Source organism: Oryctolagus cuniculus, chromosome 8 (genome assembly GCF_051225735.1).
Source record: "Oryctolagus cuniculus isolate XC-2025 breed Fujian yellow rabbit chromosome 8, ASM5122573v1, whole genome shotgun sequence".
In the NCBI taxonomy this organism is placed as follows: Eukaryota; Metazoa; Chordata; class Mammalia; order Lagomorpha; family Leporidae; genus Oryctolagus; species Oryctolagus cuniculus.
The window spans coordinates 61276628-61299691 of record NC_142874.1 but is presented as its reverse complement, the minus strand read 5'-3'; the positions used below and the strand labels follow the sequence as shown (position 1 = coordinate 61299691).

Below are 23064 nucleotides of genomic sequence, written 5' to 3'. Positions count from 1 at the left end.
CATACTAATAAGTAAATCCCACTAAAGTTTTAAAGAGAAAAAAAGTATTAAATGATCACCAAGAAGCATCATTGGAGAGAATAAAATCTGAATTATTTCTTTGTAAGAAGTTCCATACTACGTTACACACTTTCTGCACTTTCTGTAGCTTAGTGCTTCACTCTGTTTAAACTTTTAAGCTCTGTCTTTATTCTCACTTTCTGTTTTATTGTGGAGATATGGTTTCTATTTATTCTTTTATGAATAGTTTTCTTTTTATTCTTTCTTTTCCCCCCTTCTTGCTTCCCTCCTTTCTAAGCCTTTTGCAGTCACCAATCTTGTTCATAGAAGGGCTTTAAACACGAAGGCAGCTGCACAGAGAAGCACATAAGCTTTTTCAGTTTCCACTGCACCTGGCTCCGTGTGTGAAGTTCTTCGACTTGACCACTGCTCTGTGGCACTCTCTTTCTGTGGCCTTGTCAAGGTGCTTTCCATTTTTTCCTCAGTATACTATTGATATATTGGTTAGATATGGCAGGCTTCCAGGGAGATGTGGTGAATGTACGCATAAACCATCACAAGAAAAACTGCTTAACCCTAGCTTCAACAGCAACAAAAGTAGACTTTAAAGAAAATATTTCCAATTTTATTTATTATGTCATTAGAATAAAATACAAAATATCTTTTCCATTTTAAGATAAGGATACATTCATTTTCAGTTGTATCTTTTTAAGCATTTTGAATATTATTGGAGATATATCTAATGCGGTCTGTTGATTGTGACACTTTTCCCATTATTAAAAATCCCTATGCTATAATACTACAATTAATTTTGAGTTTCTTTTTAATAACTTGTTTCAATAAGTGATTGATTTTCTTCCTATACTTTACCTGAAAATTGTCAAAATCTGCCTTGTAAACATTTCTCTTACTTATAAGAGAATTTATCTTAAATAGGTTTAGTTTTTAATTATTATGAGAATCATATATCATAAATGGTCAAAATTTGGCAGTACATTTAGAAACTAAAGTGATTTGAATTGTCAGTATTTTCAAATGAGTAGATAGTGTCGTGAAATGCATTTAGTCATTGCATTGCTATGGTATCAGCGAGGATTCTTGGTTAAAATAAAACACAAACATCTGTTTCCCAACTCCAACAATACTTTGCATATTGACAAATTAGTGTTTTGCTTTATCAATAAAGTAAATGAATACCAATGTTTACAAAAGCTTATTCAATTTTCTGGTAAATGTTTGAGCTACAACTTGATAATATAGAGAGATTTATACTTGCAAAAATTCTTTTAGACAAAATGTTCAGGAAAATTGGAGAGAATTAGGAACATTTTGAAAGATGAAAGATAGGGAGAACATCTTGCAATACATTTTTTGGGGTGAATTATTTTGAGAAGCATCTGCTCCCAAACCATATTTTCATAAAAACTATGGTCAGTTTTGTGATTACTCTCCTAGTAGTTAAAGGAACATGGGAAATTTCCTCAAAAAGTGTTGATTTTCTTTAAAATTAATTTATAGTATTTGGGGGAAAAATAAGCCTTTTACAAAACACATTACCTAGAAATAAATGTTCATGTCATTTCTTATTATTACATTCACCAGAAAATTGAAATCAGTTCTAATACTTTTGAAATCACAGTGTGTTCTCACAGGAAATATCCATTATCTCTTTACTATAACGGCAAGTTACTTGCCAGTTGAAAAATATGTATTTTAAAATTTGTCTAAATATATCTTTGCAAAACAGGCAGTCTACCACGTCAGCTGTCATGCCTTGCAGAACACACTATTTCTCAGAAGAGGAAATATTAAACAACTAGAAAGAGAGGTTGCAAGTAAAAAATATGCATTAAAACATTTCTTAGACATCAGTAGCATTTCAAAAACAATGTATGGCCTGTATTTTTCTGTTGTACAAATCCCATAGGCTCTATAGCAAGGGCACTTGAGTGAGAAAAAGAAAATCCAACTTATTAACTCTCAAGCCTTCAGTTTGAGACATTAAAAACTTGTGTGAGCAGTTTGAAGTCATGTATTTTAATGTGTCACAGGTACTATAATATTGACATCCCTGTACATAATGTAGTCACCACAATAAAAGTAAAATATACCTCTTCTTGTTGGGTAGTGATAGTAGCATATTTAGTGGGACCTAGGATAAATGAGAAGAGATAATATTAATCAAACAATGCTACCTAAGGTGAGGATCAGTAATGGGATAAATTTCTTTGACTATCTAACTGTACATAAACATCTAAAGGACAAATGAAAAATAATTCACTTTCAATTAATTTTTCAGGTACCTAAAGTTTGTTGATTATTTTTTTAGTTTCCATTTCTATGTCATATTTTTCCTCATCAGAGACAGATCTGCTTGTTTTATCCATAAAGCTAGTGAAGCATTCCTGACAATTAGAGCTACTTCACCCTTCATTCCGGTTATGTTCAGCTGTATATTGTTACTCAGTGAATTCTACCTTAAAATTGTTAACTCATAATTTAATGAAGAACATCATTTACAAGGCTTTTTCCTTTTGTCAAGTTATTATTATTATTTTGGTAAAAAACATTTTTATACTCCTCACTTTTTTGTTATACACAGGCTGTATGTTTTTATAACGATTCTTAATTCATGCAAATTTCATTTTATTATCCATGGAAGTTTTAATTGAATAATTAAAAGAAGCTGGAGAGCCATACACTTGAAAGAGAAAATGGGCACATTGAGTATAAATTACCCACAATCACAGCCAAATGCACCTACTAATATTATCAGTTTCTTAATTTTAATGTTGACATGCTTGATCAAAATTTTCAGTCTGACATCATAGTTAGGAGTACAAAGTTATTTTGGCATAGATGCAGAGAAAGATATGAAAAATTACATGGTCCTATTTAGTATATTTAAACTAACATTTATCTGTCCTCTGAAGAAAAATTGTACTAGTTAGAAAATTTGTATCAGTACCTATTTTTATCAAGATCTAGTAAAAGCAATTCTATTTTAATATTTTAACAAAATTCCACTAACTCTTCACATTTAATGCTAATATAAATTTAGTTGATAAATAAATAATTGATCATAATTTTACCAATGAAGACAGATTCTTGCATCAAAAAAGCCTTTTTCTATCCATCATGCTATTAAATAGGTAGACTGTATAGTACAGTGTGTTAAAATGCAAATCTCCTCTCTGTTCCATTGCCTGTACCCATGCACTACATAAATGTGTATCAGGGCAATTGTTATTTACTTTGTCTTTTTGTCTCTACATAGCTTCTTGCAGGAATGGAATATTGAGACAGCTTCTCTGATGTCTGGTGAAACACCTGCACCTTTTCTATGCTGTTCTTAATCTAATCCCTTAGTCCCAGCTTCAGCTCACATTTCCATTCCTCAACATTTCACTGTTCAGTAATTCATTTTCAGGCTTATGCATGAAAATAATCACTGGTATGTTATCATCAAAGTCAAACTTAGCAGTATACAGAGTTGAATTTAGAATAAAAAGTCATTATATAGTGAGATTAATACATGATATGAAATGGTATTATTCCTTTTAAAATAGTTTGTGTAACTGCTTTACTAGATACCTGTGGATTATCTAGAAAATTTGTAACTTAAAAAAAATCTTTTTGACTATTTTATATGTACGTATATTAACAGGGATGCACAGACACACATAAATCAACATATAGAAATACCATTAAGAATTTAAAAACTAGAACTTACTCCCAAATCACTCATCATATTTGTAGAGGTAACAACCAAGTGGGTTCACTAAATACATGTTTCTCTGTTGCGTTAAGAAAAATAAAAACACTGGATGTGGATCCTAGGGGTTGAGATGCCCACATTCCACATCAGAGCACCTGAGTCTGATTCCTAGCACAAGCTCCTGACCCGTTTCCTGCTAATGCTGATGCTGGGAGGCAGAGGTGAGGGTTCTGTAACTGAGTTCCTGCCACCCATGTAAGAGACCTCAGTTGCAATCTGGGATCCCTGCTTCAGGCTGCCTGAGAACCTGTTGTTGTGGGCATTTGGGGAGTGAACCAGCAGATGGGAGTGCACACTCTGTCTGTCTGTGTGTGCGTGTCTCCCACTGTTTCTCTGCTTCTCAAGTAAATAAATAATTTTTTTTTAAAAGCCCTAGTTTTTCTGACTAGGCATGCTTTCAAGAGTTTTCTTCTGTGCAGACTAATCATACTTGTTTCATATTGATCCTGTCTTAAAACATATTCAATAAATATGCTATGCTTAGAAAAACATTAAAATGTTATTTTTGTTCATGTGCTTGTTTTCCGCGTAGTGCTATAAATAAAAGCGGAGATCAAATAGTATTCTGTAATACTAAAAAATTCTTATACTTTGCTTAAGAATTGAATGAACTTTCTTGATTACAATCAAAGGATCTAAGGATGACAATAAAATTTGAAGTCCTTTGAAGCCTTTGTATTATAGAATTGGCAAGCAATGAGTTCTGTGTTGATCGGGACAATTGTTTTCCAATATAGAACAAGTAATAAAGTATTTGTCAATAGTTTCTGCAGTTGATTCACACTGCTTTTGATTGTCTTGGCTTCAGTAATTACAGTAATTTGTTCTGGGTTTGTCTAAGTTGGGAAATGATAAGCAGTGTATCGTAATATGGAATACCAGAGTGTCAATGAGAATTAGCTTTAGGAAGTTGTTTCATAGGAATCTAAGAAAGCATGCTCTTGGTTGCACATGAAATTTTGTTTCATTCTTATTATTCACTTGTTTATCAATGTGTATACTATATTTCTGTTGGATTCCACTTTGTTTCATGTTCGGATTCCATAATCTAAATATCACAGTTAATGCTTGGCATACTTCTTCCATTTTTGTCTCTAAGATAAAAACAGTGGTCAGGTAATTTATCTTTGTTACTGATTATGGGCTATGAAACCTTTACTCCTAATCTTTTTCTCTGTTAGAAACTTCAGAGGTGATTTTTCAAGGTGTTTGTTCATTTTCTAGTCACTGTTTCCTAGTTATTTAAAGAGTGAAGAGCCAGCATTTTTTCCCAATATCCTAAGTGTTCTAGAAACTGTTATCTATTGCCAGAAGAGGCTTACCCTTTACATTTGCAGTTCGTTTCTCTTTGTAAAGTGATGAGCGGAGTGCCGAGTCGGTGATGGTGCGGCCGAGGTCCACATCTGCAGTTTTCTCTTGGTGCTTGCAGGTATGGATCTCTTCTCCAACTGCACCGAGGAATGTAAAGCACTGGGTCACTCCGATCGGTGCTGGATGCCTTCTTTTGTCCCCTCTGATGGACGCCAGGCTGCCGATTATCGCAGCAATCTGCATGTTCCCGGCATGGACTCTGTTCCAGACACCGAGGTGTTTGAAACTCCAGAAGCCCAGCCTGGGGCAGAGCGGTCCTTCTCCACCTTTGGCAAAGAGAAGGCCCTGCACAGCACGCTGGAGAGGAAGGAGCTGGATGGACTGCTGTCTAATACACGAGCGCCTTACAAACCACCATATTTGAGTAAGTATTACACAAAAGGCTGTATGAAAGTGCTGTCTTTGAGGAAATAAAGTTCAACATGCTACTACTCTTCTTGGTAAACATTGCATCAAGGTTGATTTTAGAATCAAGGATAAAAGTAACTTTTGGACGCAGGCACCACTTAAGCATGGACAAACTGATACATTTAACAGGAAGACAGGTTCCTGTGTTAGGACATCATTGTTGGTAACAAAACATGACTTTTGCTTTTGTTGAAGAAATCTTTTTTTCAAATATTCTTCATATCTTCTTGAATATTGTACTTTTGCTTACCTGATTTTCATGTGTTTTGAAGGATTAAATTAAGGTGGAAGAAATGTCTTGAAAGTTGAATCACTGAATGACCTCATTTTTCTTATTTCTATCAGCTTTATTGCCGATTCATCCTTTTACCGTAGTGACGCTAAACACTTTAGGTCTTATCCACAAAGCAGTGTAGCCATCATTTTTGCCCTTCAACGTGATTTAGGAATGTGGTGGGAGACAGTCAAATCTCTCATCAGAGTTACAGGAACTCTGTCAGGGAAGCTGTATCAGTACAGTAAGCATAGCAGAGAAATCAACTCACCCTCTTTTGCTCTTGGTGAGCACTAATCATGGCATAGTATACTTGCATATAGTACTGGAATTTTAATCATTCAATTTGTTTACTAAATAAACTAGAGGTTCTTCTAATATTAAGACATTTATAATTGCACTAAACTCTTTCGATATTGGGACTATATTCTCTAAGTGAATTATTTTATACAACCATTTTAAAAAATAAAAATGCTCTGTGTGTGATTCTGTAGAATATTTCCTTTGAAGGTCTTGGTAATTAAATTTTCCTATTTATTATCTGCAATATAGGAATATTTTCATTTTAGTTAATGGATAAATCTTACTGATAATTCCCTGTCTTTATGAAGCACATAAATATGTGATAAAGATGACACTTCTAACAAGTCACCCAAATGATGACTGTCACATTGTGTTGCAAATCCACCCTACATGATTCTTTGTTTCGTCTACTAATACCAAAAGATTGTGGAACCGTAAGCTAGAAACAAAAAAATTGAGGTAGGTTGTACATGCACCATTTCTTTGATGACTAATGAAATAGATAGGAAAACATTTTTTTAAAAGCTTAAAGGAAAAACCTGATGAACATATATTTTATCCCTTAAGAATAGAAAACATGAGTAACGCAGATTGAATGCATTGAGATTATGGTTACTTGTCTGAACTCTGATGAAGAGAACAGACAAGTGTCATATGATTGAAAGGATGAACCTTTCATCAGATTGTGATCCCAACAGTGATCATATGGTTTCATGAAAGATTGTGTACAGCTTTTTAACTTGTTTAGAAATGTTATTACTCCACCAATGTACTTTAGCACTTTAAATACACTTTAGTCACCCTGTAAATCATTGATATTTATATTTATTTATTTTTGAAGTTATAATGTACAAAGAATGCACAAATACCTAAAGAAAAGAGTCCTTAAATGTCTGTAATGTAACTTGGATGCTGATGTTGCCATATTTAACTCATTTATATATATATTAGTGACTCAAAGAGACTTAAAATCAAAGTTCAATAAGAACTGGGATGCAGGTTTTGCTCCTCAAATTGAATTCTGGGTTTAAAATTTTATTATTGAAAATAAAACGTTTCTAAATTTTAAACAGCAAATCTCAGTTTCTTCACTTAAGTGAAGAATATACTTTTTTTACATCTTTAAATTTTAATTTCATTTAAATTGTATAAGTTTCATATATTTCATATATACAGATTTAGTCATATAGTGACCCTTGCCCCTACCCTTCCTCCTGCCCACATTCCAACCCTTCCTCCCCTTCCCTCTCACATTCCCACTCTTAATTTTTACAAAGTTCTGTTTTCAATATACTTAATGATCATATAGTTAACCCTACAAATAGTAGGAAGAGAAAAACAAAAACAACCAACCAAAAAAAACTCCATTGTTCCTCAGTGGAATAGACAAGGGCTATAAAAAATCATCGAATCTCAAAATTTTTATTTCACTCCATTACATTTCAGGTACTCTATTAGTTACCTCAAATCAGGGAAGACGTAGGATATCTATAGGAACTCATTATCAATGATTTCAAGGCAAAAAAAATGTGAAAGGGCACATGATTCAGAGTAATGCAAGTTTGCGTTCCTAAGGAAATGTAAATATCTGCGTTTAGCATTTGTTAACAGGTAAATCTATTTCAGATAAAGTAGAAAAGTCAATCTGCTCCATTTTACTCTTAGTACCAATTGTGGCAAGTTACACATACATATGGACCTGAATTTTAAACAGCTACAAGTATCTCTTCTCCACTGTTTTCCTTTTATTCCAAGGATTAGCATACTGGTTTTTATGAATAAAATATTAATACTGCATATGTTTTAGTAAAAATTTCTCTACCTCTTAAGATTTTTTTGCTTAGAAATTTGATTTCAAGAATTATGCAATTTATTGGCAATTATGTGTAATGCTAGAAATCAAAGAATGTGTCTGTTGTTTTACCAGGAAATATTTAGAATTTGGTTGCATATTTTCCAGATGTAAGTGTTGCAATAAATTAGTTCTAATAACTTTCATTTTTCCTTCTCTCTCTTAACCAACTCACACTAACTAAAATTCAGAAATGGGGTTAAGGTGTTACCTGGTGAAGAATTATAAGAAGAATAACCAGTTTGTTATTTTTAGTTTTGTTCACCTTAGGTCTTCACACAATTTCAATTATGTTAAAGTTTATTTTTTATTAACTTTTAGGATTTAATGTCATCAGAGATTCATGCAATTATCTTTAAAATTACACCATAGCTCTGACATAATAGGCATAGTCAATTTTGTGGTTAATCTAATGGTACAAACTATAAACCAAAACTATACCTGATTATTTCCCCCCACTAAATCCATATGGTGATAGTCTTAATACTTATGTCATTTATCATCAGGAAAGAAAATATGCTCATCTTCTAAATTAAAAAGCACAGCCCTTACGTAATTAAAGAAGCTAAAAATTGACAGTAATTACTTGCTTTTAATCAGAATGCTTAAATAATTATTGAGGTTGCAGTATTTCTTTTGCTAAACATGCATTTATTTTTAAAATGAACATAATGTATGCTTTAATGTTCAAATAAATATCTGCATGTTTATTTATTTTTGTAAAGCCCTACAAAAGCATAATAAGTCTATCATTGTCATTTATACAATAATAAAACAAGGAAAGGGTGATACGCTTAAAAATACAAGTGAGATCAGTGTCTATATCAAGAACTGAATTTCTACACCTGTGATTTTTTGAAGTTAAATTAGAAACTGCAAGATACCAATTTTATACGAAACATGTATATACACACCTTAAACAAATACAGCTTATGATATTTAAAAATACCTATAGTCACTTTTTTTTTGTTTGCAAGAGAAGATTCACGGAGGGTATACATTATACATTTCATGAACTTAAATGTCCTTGTTTAAATCAAGAATAATTTTGAACACAGCTATCAGTACTTGTGGAGTTAGCTATGAACACTATGAGGTCCCTGTCCTTTATTTTTGTTAAAATGTTATAGTTTGCTAATACTTGATAGAAAGCCAAGTTTTACACTGAAAAACCAGGGAAATACAGTTAAACATGAAGAACATGATCCTATATTTTAAATGCCATAGTTAAGTTTACCATATTTAGATTTATCTTAGCTTTATCTTAATTCTTATTAAAGTATTAAAAATGCTAACATACTTTACCTTTCAATTAAAATAATTGTTTTCAACACTTCAAGTAATATTAAACAGAACATCCTCTCTTTATTAAAATAAACAGATTTTTAATCATGAAAATTTCAAGGATATGTTTAGAATTTGACTTGAAGTAGTTTAGTTTTCCAGAACAGCCCACATAATCTCAGCAAAACACAAACAAAGGTAATTTTAGTAAAATTATTTTTTTGACAAAGGTTTGTTATTCATATAATTTAGAAAAGCCCCTTTATTATTCTTGGTTGTGTTTTTACATTTCAACATCATCTCTTAAGACCTTTGTCATTGAATTAGTTTATCATTCAGTTCCAATCAGCCTAAACAATGCAGAGATAAAGACATGAGGATTTACTGTTTGAAAAATTGATTTCTTGCCAATAAACATAATCACTCCCCCCAAACTAAGAGAATCAATATAAACAGCCAACAAAATTTCACTTAAAATACATTTGTGAAATTCTTATTCATTTAATATATCATACAATAAAAACTTACAGTGAATAAAGTGAAAAATCTATTGATATAATGCCATTTTAAATTTCTAAATCCATGGAATTTTCTAGAATAATTAAAGAGAGCACTATGCCATGGTCCACCCTGTCCTTACATCATACAGCATCTAGACTAGTCTGTGTAAAAGAAAAGATCATTCTGGCTGCCTCCTGTGCTAATTTTACTTTTGCCAAATTTTGATCCCTTTTGAAATTTCAACTCAACCTAAACTCATGTCATAACAAAAGAAAAGATTTAAAATTTGTGAAACGTTTCATTTACAAACATTGATGATTCTTTATGTAGACCTTGTTTCAATAAACCTCATTCTTAGGGAAAATTTTTCAGGCATTTCTATTATTTCTATGAGAATTGCAAGTTGTTGATTAGAATTGTAGAACATGTTTTGTTTGGTAACATTTCTTCCAATCCCTTCATTATCTCAGTCTGCCTTCTGTGAGTTTTCATAATTTGTTGAACTCAATAGTGTGGTAAGAGCAAATATAGAATTCAAAATAAAATGACTTTTCTTAATGGTACACACTACTCTCATATTTAAATACTCCTGTGAGGTATTTTTTCTAGAATTTGTATATTCCTCTAATGTCACAAATAATGGCATTAGTAGCCAATGTTTAAGATCACAAATAAGTTTTTTAATAGAAAGTTTTTTGAAAGCTTCTGTCATATAGGCCCACTAAGTGAGTGGACATTATGTTTAGGATATTTTTTTCTTTTCTACCAGATGTGTTAATTTATGTTCACTTTCCCTCCAAGTTGTATTACTTATTTGTAACCTCCTGTTCCTGAATTATTTTTGTTGTTGTTCCATTATATTTTTTCAACATCTAGATTTGTAAACCTAATCTTCTGACTTTTTAGCTTTGTCTTTATGACCAAGATCTGTTCTTAGAGTCAGAGTCATTCTATTTTTCCATTAAATGCTTTAATTCAGAAAGTATGGATAAATCTCTCATAATCAAAATAGTTTACTGTTTTCAACTCTCCAAGAAAGAAAGAAATGATCAATCAGTATCTGAAAAAAGGCCCAACCTCTGTTCATATTCTGTGTATCCACTAAATTAATGTTCACTGCCTTCTTATTGTATTCTATTTCTTTGAAAAATGGTAGTCTATTCAGAGTTCATATCATTACTCCAGTTAACTTATATGATATTTGACTGGAACTTCTCTAGAACTACATAACTGAGATGGTACAACATTATTTTGTTTCTTCTTTAGTTGTTGAGTGATGGACTGCCGTCATTGACCAAGGTGATATAGAGTGAAAACTATCAGAATCTTTTTGAGCTGTAGATAGGAAACAGCAGTTCATTTTATATCTTTACATCTGGCCATTTCTGTTTGCGATTTGTTTTTTTTATTTTTCAGACAGCAGTGCTCATCTGTGAGTTACCTCATGTTTAAATTTGAGCCTTTGTGTTATTTGAGATTAGTTAGTATTCAAGAAATTTCTCTTCCCTTCATTGAAGAATAGTTTCTTAGTTTCTTTTATCAGTATACTTATTATCTTCACATTCTAGAAAGGCATACCTGACTATTATAAAATACTATCTTTTGCAAGTAATTTCTCACCATTTATTAACTTTGCTAACATCTACTCTGCTGTACCAAGTTTTGTCTTAATACGATCACTCTGTTGGCATATTTAGACTCATTACCCAGTCATGCTATTATAAATTCTAAATAATGTGACAAAAAGTAGATGAATAGGCACTTCTTTAATTCTGTCATCATTCAGTTGTTTACAAACATCTGTACGCATTCACCTAGTTTTTAGTTTTTGATATATACAAGCAAATTATCTTCATTTCTTACAATTAGTTTAGTGTTTTAAATCAGTTGTTTTCCTTGCTAGCTATTACTTACATGTTTTATAAAGAGAAGTAAAAATGAATTAATTGAAGATATTGAAAGGCCCCAGCCAGAATGTTTTATACAATATAATGGTGCTTTTCAACACCTTAAGATTCAAACTTCTTTTGATTTGTTCTAAGAACTTATTTCATACTCCCAGGTAGGAGTTAAATTGTTTCATATTTCTTGACACTCTTAGAACTGTAATCCTTTTTGCATACCTAGCTTAGGAGAACAACTTTCTTCCATATATTTTATTAACCAAAGGTTTACATATGAAATCTCATTTTTCACCTTTTAAGAAAGCTAATGAGCATATATTGTCCTCTGGTTTCACCACTTTTTTCTGATTTAAATCCTGTGAAGGTGTTATTTATTTTCATATTCTTAACTAAATATTTCAGTTCACACACACATGAGTAAGTAAGATATCATTTTAAGGGTATATACAGAAAAATTAATTGATAAGTTCTTTATTTTTATTAAATATTTTATAGTCTTTTAGTATCAGTTTTAGCTATTATTCAAAGAAGTATATTTCATGAATACTTTGCATTTTATTGAGTCAACATTTATAATATTAATATTATTTATATACTTCATTTTATATTACAGATTATTTCCATCCTTTTTCTTATTTTGTTCATTGGAAGTAAATCCTTCTAAGCATTTGTCCATCATATGAGCCTAATACAAAGAAGATTACCTATTAAAACACAAATAGAATTATTCATTGAGGAAGGAATACCTACTTGGAAATATTTTTTCTGTCTCATCATACTGAAGATTTACAAGTCAAAATTTAAATGAATTAAGTTATAAAGAGATTGTAAATAAGTCTGGAATATACAACTTCAAATGCCTATAAATACCATTAAACATTATTCAATACTCAATGTGCCAGACTTTTTTGGGTGAGCTTGTATTTTCTGAAATGCTTTTAATAGGAATTAGATAGTGCCATTTAGATAATGTAGCTTGACATTGTTTCACACTGCGCAATTCATTGTTCAAGATTAAATAGTACTACTGAATGAAGACTAAACTCAGCCTAATGTGAGTCATTTTTATGTTTTCTAGAGTAATACAAAATCTTCGAAGTTTTAGACTGAGATTCAATAAAACTTACTAATCATTGCGAAGCTTGGCTTATTTCATTTTAAATGGGGAGACTGCAGATGATTTGAAAACATTGAATCTCAAAGTGGAAGACCAAAGGATATAGATAGAAAGAAATTGTAAGGTATATATTTCACAAGTAAAAATTGCCATTTTATTTTTGATTCTATATAATTGGTATATGACTTCATACATGTGTACATTATTTATGTAAATAGCAAGGCACTTATCTCATATTCTGCCTCCGAGAAAAACTTTATAGACTGAAGAAATAATATTTTAACTTAATTGTGATAAGATTTCTATAAACGTGCACTAGAGTGTTAATTATCAGTAACAGCTTTAACTCATGAAGATCAACAATGTGCTTTCTATGTTCATGATTCAGTTGTGTGGATGCATCAACACACGGATACATCGCATACAGAAACTATATCTTTAATTAATTTAATTAATCCATCAGTTACCAGAGAAAGACAGACCAAAATAATGTTAAATAAATATATTTAACTTATGGCTACTTCATTATTAAAAGCTGTTCAAGTGAAAATATAGTGCTCATTCAGAAACATATAGAGATATAGTTCATTTTAATCAGTTCCTTTGTTTTTAAGGCACTTGTCATATGTCTGTGAAAGCAATTCACAATTCAATGCTGTTTAAGTGTACAGAAATTAACCATGATATTGTAGAGGAAATAGGCGTCTTGTTCCAGTATTAGTGTATTATGAGTAAGACATTATTTTCTGTTGCCAATAGTCGGTAGGGTTTTTTCCATCCATTTTAAGCTTAATATTAGCCAAATCTTACACTGGATTCCAATAGTATCTGTATTGGATATTTAATTATCATATATTTTACACAAACTAGGAAATTGTCTTTAGTTTATCATCAAGGGTTTTAAGGCTTATATATATGCTAATAAATATATTTGGGCTAAAGTTTAGATAGTTAATACTTTATTACATAAAAACATATTTGTAAATGTTTTTGTTTCAATTTTAAATAAGTGTCTTTTCAAAATACTATTCATAAAAATAATATATGACTAAAATAAATATCAAATATATATTTCTGTTTACATTTTGAGTCACCTTAGATGAAGAAATTGTCAGAATAGATGAGTTTTTCTCTTACACCTTACCAAACATGTCACTGAGTTTGTTTCTTAAAGTAGAGCACATGTAGAAAGTTTTGTGTGGACAATGACACAATGGGCAAGGTATATAAAATAAAGTTACCCTGATAATATGGAAGCTAAAATGTTTCATGTGTAGATATAGTCAAAGCGGTGGTAGGAACACATCCATTGCTGTGGGAGTCAGTGTGGTAGTTTGGCATAGCCGTGAATTGTATGCTTAGAAAATGTGTAGAAAACCTGGAAGCAAACCTGAGAATTTAATAAAAAATTTAGCACCATTATTAAGTCTGATCCTAGAATGAGTCCCCTGTTAGTCACTAACAGTGTGGTTTTGAGGTTTATGTCCTTTGGCTTACCCAACAGATGACTGTTTGAGGTCAGAAAATTTAGGTATGATTTTGGTAGCTACATCCTGATTCTTGACTTATCTCAATCTTTTTGATAAGAAAAATGGTCATAGAGGATGATATTACAGAGAATCCTTAAAGTTCAACTAATTGTATTTTAAGGAATTCAAAAATGATAATTTCAAAAACACAGGAAAGTAGAGAAAAGAGTGTGCTAAATCTTCCAAGTTTTCTATCACTCAGTTTAAACAACTATCAACTCTTGGCCAAATTTGTTTTATCCAAACGCTAACACAACTGCTACTTCTCTTGAATATTTTAAAGCAAATCCAGATATCCTATTGTTAATCCATTAACATTGCAACTGCATTTATTAACTTATTCTAACATACCAACAAGAACAATGTTCCTTCTTAAAAAATGGATTTTCTTACTGTCATTGTTTAATTATTGTTCAAACTTTGATAATTTTTCACAAATGTTCTTTTTATATACAGTTAATTTGTTTGATTCCTGATTAAAATAAGCTTTGCAGAGAGAAACCGATATTTTTTATTGTTGGCTTTTATTTTTAAATTTATCAAGGTATGCTATGTATAAAGAGAAGCACAAAAGTCATAAATCTGTAGCTCAACAAATTTTAACACTATGTGCACATCTGTGTAAACAGTGACAACAGTTCTCAGTACTGTGTCCAACTGTCAAAATGTAACTAGTAACGGAAGAAATCTATCATTCTGCCCATTTCCAATTCCTATAACCCCCTGGAATTCAGCTACTGTGCTCTTGAACCAAAGATCCATGTTTCTGGGTTTTTAAACTTTATGTAGTGGAAAAAAACGGAAATAATGGAATGTGTTTGAGTTCCACTAAAATGTAATATTACCAGAGAGTTATCTGTCTATATACATAGGCAGAACTATCAGCAGAGCCTCACATGCACTGATGTGTAAGCCAAAAAGACAGTTTAGTTATGTGTTTGCTAGCACAGATCTCTCTTACCATCTCTGGAGTTTTCTTCATGTTTAGTCTATCTAAAATGCTTGATACTTTTTGTTATCTCTTTCTTAGTATTTGAAATGTAACCTGTTAACTTCCTAGTTTTATAAAAGCAAATTCTTAAATGTGTTAACTTGAATACTGGATTCTAACAAGAATCAAAAAACTGAGATGTCTCTATTTCATATTTCTTTTGAGCCCAGATTAGATGACTGGGGCAAATTGTAGATTATGATGTTTAAAGGAGAAAAGTAAAGAGATTAACATTTTGGAAGATAACATATTTAAGGAGCATTTAAAAGGACTGAGGATCTTTAAGAAGAAAAGAGGAGAGGTGACATAATAAATGTGAGGCATTTAAACAAATGCTAAACTGATAAGATAGGGATCAGTTCATCTGCCTTTCTGGAGAGCAGAAACCAAAAAATGTACCTACTTTGCATTCTGAGAGGCTTAAGGTACACTTTATAGGAGAGAGCCTGACCCTGACTCTCATATTTGCTCCCAAGGGATATGGAAACACTTTACCTAGTAAGCTTTGCAAACTATAAACGTATGCATGTATCATCTGTAATTTGGTGGAATAACACTTTGGAGCCCTTTGATGTGTTTTTTGCAAGATGCTTTTCTCAAGATGGTTCTGGCAAAGGAGTAAAGAGGTTCAATTTACTCGAAGGATAAAAGAGAAGCAATTGAGAAATCCTTGGTTTTGCCTATTTCCCTTCCTTCCGGTTTCTCTGTGGGTGGATGCCCTCTTTCTTTCATTGGAATTTTGAAGAGGAGTAAATTTGGTTTCTCAAAGCTTTATTTTAGTCACACACATTTGAATTGAAGGAGAAGTAATATGTCCAGGAACAAAAATATAAAAATTTAGAAAAGATTTGGGTAGTTGTGTAGTGTGCAAATTAGTATGAAAATGTCAATTTATACACACACACACACATGCAATAAGTAACTTAAATTTTATATATTAAAACTAAGCATCAGATCTTCAAAATTTAAGATTTCTTATTATATACAATAATATTTTATAAAATGAAGACAGATGATTACTGATTTAAAATAGCTTCCTTCATTAAATATTAAGTCTTTCCTTATAATCAGGATTTCCCACTTTTGTTATAAATTTTAAAGAAAATCCATTTTGTCAGTGTGAAATGACTCACAATTAAATAAAACTGAAACACCCTCAATTGATGGTTGAAGGTAAAGTTGTCTTCTATCCTTAAATCCAGTAGCAATGTATGCTTTGTTCATTATTTTGGGAAATATAGCAATCAAATCATATATGCTACAAATGAACATTGCATTTCAAATTAATATTGTGGAGAATAAATTAAAAGGTAGCACTAGCTTTCTAATGAGAAGCATTAATTACTCACAGATTTAAAAATAAAACGAAAGGGAAACTAACCAAAAGGAGAACTGTGTTGGCTGAACATTGATGCTAAATTTAATAACCATAGTAACTTATTGAGAGGTCTTTCTAGGCACGACTAGATGATGCAAATAATAAAGACACCAGTTCCATAAATTGTTACAGGATTATGGAATAAGCCCTATGAAATTCAGGTTATAGTACATAATTTTGGAATCAGATAAAGAATATTTTATATAATTATGTAACATAGTTAATTTATACAGGCAAAATAATTATTTGTATAAGACAGTGTAACCTGTTGACAAATAAGAGAAAAGTCTAACAGATTAGGGTTTGAATCAAGCTAAAAATTTGGGAAAACTCAATTTTTAATTTATGTTATGGAATGAAAATTATTTATCAAGTTATAATACTAAAACTGACTTTTATCAAAATTAGTGGGAAAATTATTTTCCTTTTTTTTTTTTTTGAAGATTTGTTTATTTATTTGAAAGAGTTACAAAGAGAGAGGAGAGACAGAGAGACAGAGAGAGGCCTTCCATACACAGGTTCACTCCCCAGATGGCTGTAATGGCCAGAGCCAGGAGCTTCCTCCAGGTCTCTCACGTGGGTGCAAGGACCCAAGGACTTTAGCCATCTTCTATTGCTTTCCCAGGCCATAGCAAAGAGCTGGATCGGAAGTAGAGCAGTTGGGTCTCGAACCAGCACCCACATGGGATGATGGCACTTCAGGCTAGGATGTTAACCCGTTGTGCCACAGTGCCCAGGGAAAATTCTTTTATTTATTTTTTTTTATTTCATTTTTTTTACAGACAGAGTGGACAGTGAGAGGGAGAGACAAAGAGAAAGGTCTTCCTTTGCCGTTGGTTCACCCTCCAATGGCCGCTGCGGTCGGTGCGCTGCGGCTGGCGTACCGCGCTGATCTGATGGCAGGAGCCAGGTGCTTCTCCTGGTCTCCCATGGGGTGCAGGGCCCAAGCACTTGGGCCATCCTCCACTGCACTCCCTGGCCACAGTAGAGAGCTGGCCTGGAAGAGGGGCAACCGGGACAGAATCTGGCGCCCCGGCCGGGACTAGAACCTGGTGTGCTGGCGCTGCAAGGCGGAGGATTAGCCTAGTGAGCCGCGGCGCCGGCCAAGGGAAAATTATTTTCTAATTCAAACTTACATTAGAATTATTTTTAGGAAATATTTGACATTGACTCAATTAATTTTCACCTCTCCATTAAATTTGAGATTGCAACATAATTCTTAATATATTTAATTGCTCCATTGGTAGTAATTCTTCATAGAAATTATGTTTTATAAGGTTTACAAAAAGTGTGCAAATCTATCTAATGTGGAGGATGATCACCTTCCCTTTCAATAAAAACATTTAAAATAGTGACAAAAGACATTTCATATTGTTTTGAAATTAATTTTAAGTCTATCTCCTTTTTTTCTAATCTTTTAAAGTTCTTCACATTTAATTTTCTTCATATTTAATTTACCTGTCTTTCTAATTCCACAGGGCTATCAATATCATCTATTATTTTTATCACTATTATTTATTGTAAAGGAATGTTATGTATGATCTTCCATTTTTTGGCCAAAAATTACGTTATATAAATGTATGTTGTCAAGACCCAGTGTTTAAAAAGTTATTACTGTCCATGAACTAACCATAGACTGATGTGTAAGATACAAAATAATGAATACAAATATAATAACTCTACAAACTGATGTACTTCTGAGAGCACTTTGAATTAATATTTTGAAAAAAAATATTTTTCCAAGAAAAAAAACAAAAATACTATCAGAACTCTGGTTAAAAATATAATGGGAATGGTATTAATTTAATTAGTAGTGGTCATGAAGGACTGAATGCAACTTCATTGGATGGAAGTGATCTGCTCATACTGCCCAGATCAAAACAATCCCGTCAGTTCATCCCAGTGTCACATGCTGTAGGTTATCCTAGAAACATGGAAAAGCATTTTTAATGATTCTATCACCCTTTCTTCCTCCAGTGCTTGTCACAACCACCATAATTCCTTTGAGACTTTTTTTAGAATAATAGAATAAACCAAGCTTTGGCATTTTATAGTACTAGTGAAAAGTTTTCAACATCCTTGCCAAGGTACATGAAACACAATCTGCTCACTTAGCTGGATTTTGGTATTCTTTGTAAATATTCAAAAAGTACTGTGCATGTAGAGCTTTTAGAATAAGCTTTCCCAAGCATCATTAAGTTCATTTTGGCCTTATTATAATTTGGAATTCAAATATTAGAAGTTAATCATTTTTGAAATTTTATTTTCAAAATACACACTTGCTTCCTTCAGAATCAGAACCTATAGTGGATTTTTAGGAGGGGTCTTTGTACACACCCTATGTTAACTGTGGAACAGTTTAAGTATCCCATTATAGGGCTAATCTGCTGTGGAATAAATACTGATCCAGCCAGTTACTAGCTGTGTGACCTCTGTAATTTCTTTAACCTTCCTGTAACTGGTTTTCCTCATCTGTGACACTGATCCTCAAAAGCTCATTGTGGAGATTAAATTATTTAACATATTTAAAGCAGTGAGTGCCTGGTCCAAAGGAAGCACTCATTAAGTGTTCAAGGCAACCATATATCCAGTTAAAATTGGAACAATGACATCAGCCTAAGTATGGACAAAATTAAAATTCTGAGCTTAAATAGAACTAATTATCCTCTCTTTTACTTTCAAGGAAAATCAGACTGCAAATGTTCTTTTCACAATATATCACTATTTTACATCTGCAATATATATATTCACATAATACATGTTTTAAAAGTACAGTCTTTTTATTTCCTTACTTATCTATGAAAGCAATGGACAGATATTATAGAACCAAACATATAATGCCCAGTAATGATTAAGCTTTATTCGTTTTATGTTTATGTTAGTCTTAATCCATGATTACAACATTTGAAATTTCATATTTTCATTATTGTATTTAACTTGAACATTCCCTGTGAATGAAGATACTTGATTATGTACAACAAACATTGAGCATAATCTGAACAAGAATACTCATTTTTGAAGCAGCAGCTTTTATTTCAGTTTAGGAAAATGCATATCAATTGATGATTATAGAAAAAGAAAGGATTGTAGTACAGCAGATTAAGCTGCTGCTTGAGACACTAGCATCCTGTTAGGGAGGCACGGGCTCAAATTCCAGCTCTTCCACCTCTCATCCAGCTCCCTGCTAATGCACCTGGAAAGTAGAGGGTGATGGCTCAAGTACTTTTTGGTCTGTGCCCCACACGTGGGAGACCTAGATGGAGGTCCAGGCGTCTGGCTTCAGCCTTGCCCCACCCCGGCCATTACAGCCTCTGTGGGGTGAATCAGAGGATGGAAGATTGCATTAACTGTGTCTCTCCCTCTCTCTTTGTAGCCCTAGCTTTCAAATAAATAAGTAAATAGATAAATAATTTAAAAAACAAAGAGAAAAAGAAAGGATTTATATTTATTTAAGCCAAAACATTTAAGAAGTGTTACTAGTCCACGTCCATATATAAGTTGATTCATCTGTATATTGAAAATTGTACTTGCTTATTAGTCTAAATTCTGGCCTTGGAATAATGTGACCTCAAAGAGTCCTGATATTGTGTGAGAGACACACATACCCTGAAATCACTAAAGCATGTGAAAATAATCTCTTGGCACGGGAAATTGTATCCTTTTGTAAGATACACCAAAATAGCTAAGTCTGCCATAGAGCCGTATATGAATGCACAAAAACACAAATATTTTGCTCCCACTGTTTTTCTTCACTAAAACCTTATTATCTGATAAACCAGATTCTTTCAGTGAGCTTTATATTTGTATTTTTGTACTTTTGTCTTTCAAAGTCAAACATAACTAGCAAATGATGTCACAAGCCTATTTGAAAACCACCTAAGAAACTCTCCAGACTTTGCTTTTTGCTTATGGTTTATTCATTGGACTCTCTGTGTAATTCTCATGATTTTATGATTCTGTGTGTTTTTTGTCTTCCACTTTCTACATCTATTTTGCATATAAATATAACTATTTTGTCTCAATAACAAGAGTTCGGGTGTCCAATTTCATTTCAGAATCACAGTATTCTCATTGTTTGAGTTCATTTCTCATATTAAAGTAAGGTTTTTTCCACTTTGTGTGTGTGTGTGTGTGTGTGTGTGTGAAATGGGAAGACTCCCTGCATCTAATAATGCTGTTTTGAATTATAGAAGAAATTAAATTTAAAGCAGATTTTCTTCACTTAATATGTTTGTGAATGAAATTGTTGTTGCCCACTGCAGTTAAGCAGTTGACCACTTCTCAAAATGCACTACTAGTTTCGAAGGATTCTTGTTGTTTTGAGTTTCACACCTCATTAACAGAGGGATAAGGTATGCACTATATTAGAAGGAAATGTTTTTTGGATATCAAGGAAAGAAGCCTTACAGTATAATCAAGGAAGGCTTTACAGAGCCAACTTTGGGACCACTAACATTGCAATATCCCTGATTTTAACTGTTAAAGACAAAGGACATTCTAGGTGTACACAAATGGATGAAGGGAAATGCAGAATTAGAAAATAATAAATATGGAGAGGTGAACATTCTAGAATGCCAGGTCTCTAAAATCCAAAGATGTAGTGGGAGTTAAGATTTTAAAGTTATAATTTGAGTAGATTGTGATATGTTATTAATGATAGCAACAATAATAGCAGCTAACAGTGAATTTATAAGGTACCTAGCACTATCCTATGCATTTTCACATTTGAATACATTAACTCTTATCAAATGAAGTACTTTTATAGTCTTCAATGTGCAGAGTTTAGAAGTATTATTTTGAGATGTCCGGTAAGTTCTACATTCTCATTGCTTGTGTAGGAGAGCCATGCTTTTTCAACTGGGATCATATAACCCTACAGTGGATTTCCGTCACCAATTCACTGCTTGATTTTTGGCTGAGGAAATGTGATACCTTTCAGAAGGCAGTTAGGAAGGATTCGTTGCTTTGGTTGCGTTTGTATGTGTGGGTTGTGTGTGTGTGTGCATGTGTTTGTATTCATAGAATATTGCAGTTGTCAAGGTCTGGCAATTAGGCATGAAGAAGGATGTTTTCAGTGGAAAGGGAAAAATAATTCCTATAGAATATATTTTTAAAAGGGTTAGAAAGCTAAAGGTAGCAATAAAAAGTAAGGAAAGTGGTTATCAAGGCTAATCCTCCAGTCATAAGACTGGAGAATTGAGAAAAGATGATAATGTTGATGATGATGATAATAATAATAATAAAGTTTCTTGTGCAGGTAAAGAGTATATTTTAATTCTAAAAGTGATAGCCCATTGTAAGACTCTTGCAAGGACATTTTGGTAGAATGTAAAGGGTAAGATGCTTAGTAATGTCTGTATATGTGTGTGTGTGTGTGTGTATGCATAAGGGTCAGGAACAAGTGGGCTTTCTGTAAGATTTGTGGAAGTGAAAAGTAGACAGAAATAAAGATCATAATTGGAAATTCTAGTAGATTGAGTTATGGCAGCAGTTACTTTTGCATAGGAAAGATAGATCAAAAGCATATGACTTTTAATCACTTAAAATATGTTATCTAAAATGGATAATTAAAATAGTCCCACTGTCTTCACTAATTCTGAGTTACAGACCAGATATTCCTAGGGTGAAATATACTTGTGAGAGTCTCTATGAAAGAATGAACCCAGAAGCAATCTTATATATATATAAGATTCAGTCTCAGAGTTATAAAGTGAATTTAATATTAGTCTGTGATCATTATCTCCCTTATTTTTTCTTCGTTAAAAGTTATGGATAAAATGTGCAGTGCTCTTCCATAGGTCTCTAGCTTTTATTGCTGCTGACATTACCCGAGGCTTGAGACAGTGGGATAGAATCGCTTCTTAGAGCAGCTCGTTTCACTACTTTTTTTCTTTCACAATTATGCTTAGAATTGAGTTAGCCAAGCATTCTTTTTCCAGGATGTTTTGACACATTTTGATGACTTAGAGTGACAGAATGCAGATGCTTTCCAGATGTGTAAAATATAATCTCTGGGTTGTTTGCTGGGCTCTGCAAAGGTACACAATACTCTTTTCTGTTCTGCATACTCAGTCCTTCCAGCTTTGCTGAGCAAAGTCATTGAAGACCCGTCTACTTTTCTGTCTGTCTTCTGCTGTCAGCCATTTCCAGTATTCCTCTAAAATGCTGGACTGTAACATCCTCTTCTTTTAACAACTTTTAGGGGCTCTCTGTCACAGCAACAGTAATGTTCCTATTTACACTGTCTTTTCAGGTCTTTATTTAAACACTGCCCACTTTCTCTGTTCCTTTTCATTTAATGATCTGTCAGTTTCTCAGTGCACCACTTTTTCTGAAGTCCTGATAGCCTTCTCCTATTTTGTTCTTCTGGAACA

At 32.5% G+C, this 23064-nt stretch overlaps 1 protein-coding gene across 3 annotated transcripts in view; it reads left to right on the top strand.

Moving 5' to 3' along the window:
* The window catches only part of PCDH10 (protocadherin 10), a 46447-nt gene that overhangs the window by 7669 nt on the left and 15714 nt on the right, over nucleotides 1-23064 (top strand). Inside the window, exons 4-5 of one of the 3 annotated variants that reach the window (XM_089302483.1) lie at nucleotides 5208-5513; nucleotides 12289-12439. The exons of 1 other annotated variant lie outside the window; for it this stretch is intronic. In XM_089302483.1, coding sequence (XP_089158609.1) covers nucleotides 5208-5513; nucleotides 12289-12329 — 347 coding nt within the window. In that variant the 3' untranslated portion in view covers nucleotides 12330-12439. Of the gene's footprint in view, nucleotides 1-5207; nucleotides 5514-12288; nucleotides 12440-23064 lie in introns of those variants that run through there. One more of the 3 variants, XM_008267965.5, reaches the window with a different exon arrangement.